General features: G+C 40.9%; 1 protein-coding gene across 2 annotated transcripts in view; it reads right to left on the reverse strand.

The window, feature by feature from the left end:
- Positions 1–1,360: 1,360 nt before the first annotated feature.
- LOC310800357 (switch-associated protein 70-like) overlaps positions 1,361–5,717 on the reverse strand; it is a 40,371-nt gene continuing 36,014 nt past the window's right edge. For both annotated transcript variants that reach the window (XM_083662958.1, XM_083662959.1), the window contains 2 exons: positions 5,421–5,517; positions 1,361–3,965 (listed from right to left, as the gene is read on the reverse strand). In XM_083662958.1, coding sequence (XP_083519084.1) covers positions 3,847–3,965; positions 5,421–5,517 — 216 coding nt within the window. In that variant the 3' untranslated portion in view covers positions 1,361–3,846. The remainder of the gene's footprint in view (positions 3,966–5,420; positions 5,518–5,717) is intronic.

A 5,717-nucleotide genomic window follows, 5' to 3' on the forward strand; every position in this document is an offset into this window, starting at 1 on the left:
GAAGTCTATTGGGCTGTTATTGATTTTTATTTGTTTTTCCTTTTTATGTATTGTTTTAACGGTTTGAAATAAATCATTTCAATCAATCAATCAATCAATCAATCAATCAATCAATCAAGCAATCAAACATATAGCCTAGTCACACTTCCCTTAAATTGAATTGAGTCCCTCATCATCCAAATACTCCCAAAATAGGCCTTAGTTTATGTCTAGAAATGATATTGATCAAAAATCAAATAACTTCATGACTAACAATTTAATTAGCCTACACATAGGCGATTACAAAATTATAGACCGGCATATGATACGATGATATTGTCTGTATATTGCAGGAAATAGAAAACGATTCGCTTTATTTTTGGAAAATGGAGATTCTAGACAGTGAAGTCATGGACACTGCTCTGTCCCTAGGTGATCCACAATAACACAAACAGTTAAACATGCCCCCATGCCTCTGTTGCTAGACTTTTGCCAGAGGAGATTCTTCTCTTTCTACACTCAGTGCTGTGTTCAATCTGTGGTGCCATAGCGCCATCTGGAGGACATAAATGGGCAACATTGCCAGCAACCGTTACAAAGGGATATGGAGGGTCAGACATGTTTTATTGTTTTTTCCTGACAAGGTGTTCCTATGTGCTCCTTAGTCACTGCTGCCCAGATGGAAGTTGACAAAACATTTCTGAATGGGCTACGCTGCATCAAAAATATGAAGGTATTTTTCTGGCACCATTCATACATAAAATGCAACTCAAAGTAATAGGATTGGAGTTTACATAGCCTATATACAGTATATGCCCACCAGTACAAAATTAAGAAAGAGAAAGTTAAGATTAGGCTACTAGGGTGATGTCACTTGAATGATGTCATCAGCAATTGTGATGTCACTCGAGTGACATCAATTGTCACTCATCTGTGACATCTGTAGGAAGCAGGCAAGGAAAGGATGCTGATGATGTCACAATGGCTCTATGAGTGTGAAGGCCTAAAAACGTAAAATATCTCTGTAGTGCCCTCCATGCTCAGATTCTTTTCTCTTTTTGCACCAGATTCATTGCAGACCCCTTTATAAAGGGTTTTGGCAAATTTTGCGGGCGGTCGGAAACAACGGTGCGCCAACTCTGGCCGAACAAACAGACAGCTCTCCAATTATAGTATATATATATATATATATATATATATATATATATATATACACACACACACACACATACATACATACAGTACATACATACATACAGACATACATACATACATAATGTAAAAATCAAAATCAAAATATACACAAATAAAGAGAAGAGAGGTTTGCTCAAAGAATGGATTGGAATGGATGGAAGAAGCAAGATAGGCCAGTTACTCAAGACATGTTTTACTACATAGTTCAGTCTTCAGCTATATACAAATAAAAACAAAGCAAAAACCACAATGTTCACAAACAATGACATATCCAAGGCACTGATGGTTATGGCACAACAGCACAGGACAAATGTTCTGCAGTTAGCTTTCCTGCTTCCACTGAGGCTTTGGCAAAACACCCCATCTATCTCTGACACAGTGTTTAAAGGCAGGCAATGTTTAGGGCCAGTTTAGATAGAGAGGAACCTCAGTTTAGATAGAGATGAACCAGTTTAGATAGAGATGAACCACTTTAGATAGAGATGAACCTGTTTAGATAGAGATTAACCTCAGTTTAGATAGAGATGAACCTCGGAGGAACAGACTCGGGTCAACAGCACTTTGATGATGGGAGTGAAACGGGACAGCAAGTTAGTGAATTATACTGCCATCTGAAAGCCTAACGATTTCACAGTAATAGCTTTGTTAATGTGGGAAGTATCACAGGCGTAACAAGTCACCCAAGTGCTAATGATGGCACCTGTGTGTTGCTGCCAAGTAAGGAAAACAAAAAAAAGATCACCAGTGTTAAAAGCGTTTAAATATTTACACAAATCCCTTGTCGTCTCCATTGAAGTTGGTCCCAAAGAGTTAAAAGGAAAAAGAAGTGTTGATACCGGAATGTCAATATTAACATGTTGTTCATTGCTTGCTCACAGACCTTAGACCAGGGGTGTCGGAACATACGGCCCAGGGGGCAGAACCGGCCCAGGGGGCAGAACCGGCCCAGGGGGCAGAACCAGCCCAGGGGGCAGAACCAGCCCAGGGGGCAGAACCAGCCCGCCAAAGGATCCAACCCGGCTCACAGGATGACTTTGCAAAGTGTAAGAAATTGCACAGAGAAATCCTAGTTTCATTACCTGTAAAAACTAGAGAGAATTGCACAGTTGTCATCAACTGTAATGCATAGTTACAGTAGACAGTAGATTTGATCATTTGTTTGATGGTAGCTGAGATAACCCTAAATGAAAACCTGTAGGCTACCTGTAATTCTTTACACTAAAAGAAAAATTATTTTTTGGGGTATTGTCATTTATTGGTTATTATTGGTCTGGCCCCCTTGAGACCAAATTGGGCACATGTGGCCTGTGAACGAACATGAGTTTGACACCCCTGCTATAGAGCCTATGACACTATGACAGCCTGAACATAAAACAGTGAATTTCCACTTTAGCTGTCTGCATCGGTCTTGACCTTGACCATTTTGTCAGTTGCAGGAGGTCAGACCGTGGTGAACGGTAGTGAATTTCATAGACAGCAAACAGTAAACAAACTAAATGCTAGCAGGGTAAAAACTCTTTCTAAATCATGAATAAACCTAATTTAAATATCTATTTTGCATTGTTGTTCACCTGTCAGGAGGTTAGCCATGTCGAGTGGTACTAGAATCATTAGCAAGTTGGATGCACGCCGCGAGTATCCCAGATGGCTCGTCTGTAGTAGACCGAGTCATTTAAGATGCGTCCAATGACGGCACGCCTCATTGCATCACATGGTCAGCGGGCATTGGGTCAATGTTGGTCCAAGGCACCCTTTAAAGGGCCAATAAAGTAGGATTTACTGCCGAATAGCACAAAATGACTCATATCTCAAGAGGGTTGATAGTGTTGTTGATCCTAATGACTCTGTGATTACTGGGTCAGAGACTTGGGTAATGACTCTGTGATTACTGGGTCAGAGACTTGGGTAATGACTCTGTGATTACTGGGTCAGAGACTTGGGTAGGAGGAAACTATTTCTATCTATGTTCTTGTAATTCCTACTGAATGCTCATAGAGGCCGATAAAAGGATAAAAACTAATATAATTGAATGCCCCTTTAAAATAAAACTCCTGTATTAATCTACCTGTTTTATTTCTCATTTAAAACCGTTGATGTGTTTTGGCCACATGCCGTCTTGAGATGCTACTGTATCTTGGTACTTTTAGGTTTTTGGATTCCACTGAAAATCCGGTTAGCAAAGAACTCCTTTCAATAGTAGTGCTGGGTATCGGTACCCGACTGAAATAACCCAGTACCAAGTAGTATTGAAACTCCTCCGGTCAAACGATACCTGTATTCGATCCTTTTTGTACACAGATCTAGAAAAAAATGCCTATTTGTGTGGTTTTGCTCGCAGCCAATCAGCGTCAGCGTTCATCGATTTAATGTGACGTGTGATTGGCCCAGGACCGCAGCAGCTACATCCCATCGAATCCGTGGTGGTGAATTTGAGCGCGGTGTATAAGTGTGTAAGTTGGCCCTTCGGCGTAGGTACTGTATCGAAACGAAAGGTATGGTCTCTGTTGGTACCGGTATCACTCTTAGTGTACTGGTATTGGTACTGCTATCTTTTCTTTCTTTTTTTACGATACCCAGCCCTACCTTTCAATCACTACATAGATGCTACACTTGTCATGTATCCCAGGCTCCTCCTCGGCAGTATGTGTCTCAGGTTGGGTGAGAGCAGGGGCTCTACTGGGCCTGGGCCGGCTGGTTCTTCCTCTCCTGCCACTCCTTCTGCCTCAGACTGAGCTCCGCATCAGAGAAGGCTGCGGGGCCCCAGTTGGTGATCATCTGGTTCCCCTTGGAGCCTGGAGCAGGGAGATTAAAGAGACTATTCAAGACAGAGGAATGTTGCATTCAGGTGGACTACAACAGTGGGGGTCCGGGGACCGCCAGGGATCCTTGTGGGGACTCCTGGGGGCCAGAGAGAAAGAGAACCTCTCGTTTCGCTACCCTTTTTTGCTCCGATCACTTGGACCAGAGGTGTCAGAGGCGTAACCAGTGGTTACTAACCACTAAACCAGATAGAAGTAGAACGACCGCACCGCGGATATGTGCCTCCGACAACAAGTGAGGAGTTGAGCAAAATGTGAAGAAATTCCGTCAAGGCGTATGGTGTTACCGAGCTTGAAAATGGCGTCCGTGAAGTCACAGTGACCTTGACCTTTGACTACCAAAATGGAATCAGTTCATCCTTGAGTCCAAGTGGATGTTTGAGCCAAATTGGAAGAAATACCGTCACGGCATTCCTGAGATATCACGTTAATGAACTTGCAATGGCTATCTATTTAGCTTAAAAAAAGATTGTTTCTCCGCATTATATATATATATACTGTGTATATAGTAGTTTTTACAGTACTTTCTCTTTTAATTAAATTACTAATTGTTGTCTCATCTATTGGCCTGATAGGCGAGCGTAGGGCGTGGTCTGCCCAAATCTGCGGTGGGTTCCATAATGACGTGAAGCTGACTGGATGGTAACGCTTGTTCCAGGTATTAGTCGGTTTCCCAAGTGTTGCTAGGTAAACAAAGTAATGGCTTGTGAAGATTTTGATTGCTAAACTTGCACCAAAAATTCACAAATGCTTTTATTTTATATTGTTGGCAAATGACCGTGGTATAAGCGGGATAATCAACTCCTAGGTGTGCGTTATATGATTTTAATGCACTTCGCGGAGGCAAGTTATTTGCCTCCACGTTGTGCAATAAAATCATATATCGCACACCTAGTGATTGATTATCCCTTACATATTGTATTTGTACTGTATTGTATTGTATTGTATTGTATTGTAGTGCATTGTATTGTATTGTAGTGTAGTGTATTGTATTGTATTGTATTGTATTGCATTGTATTGTATTGTATTGTATTGCATTGTATTGTATTGTATTGTATTGCATTGTATTGTATTGTATTGTATTGCATTGTATTGTATTGTATTGTATTGTATTGCATTGCATTGTATTGTATTGTATTGTATTGCATTGTATTGTATTGTATTGTATTGTATTGCATTGTATTGTATTGTATTGTATTGTATTGCATTGTATTGTATTGTATTGTATTGCATTGTATTGTACTGCTGTTGGCTAGGGTAGGTAACTGGTGATTTGTGTCTTGTTTATTAGTTTGTTAGCCTGTTAGCTTGTTTTATTCTGGATTGGGCTTCTAAATGTGTTTTTCCTCGGATTTTGGCACAAGGGATAGTAACATCTTGTCCTGTGTATTAATTAATAATGTATTGCAAACAGTGTGCAGTCGTTACCTGGCTGGATGAGCCGTATCAAGCCCTCATGATGAGCCACCTTGTGCTTCCAGGTCTTGGTGTTGTTGGCTGCGTCCTCCAGCTTCTTCATCACCGTCTGCATCACACCAGACACAAAGAAACACACACACACACACACACACACACACACACACACACACAGAGTTATTAACTGGACAATATAGGAAGGGGTTCTTTTACGTGTTGGTTTCTAAGAAAACCTTTGGTAAACTGGGGAACCTTATTTATTTAAGGACCACAATGGAAATAGGTCATTTGAATGTATCGGGTCATTTG

This window comes from Poromitra crassiceps (genome assembly GCF_964638095.1).
Source record: "Poromitra crassiceps genome assembly, chromosome: 30".
NCBI classification, from domain to species: domain Eukaryota; kingdom Metazoa; phylum Chordata; class Actinopteri; order Beryciformes; family Melamphaidae; genus Poromitra; species Poromitra crassiceps.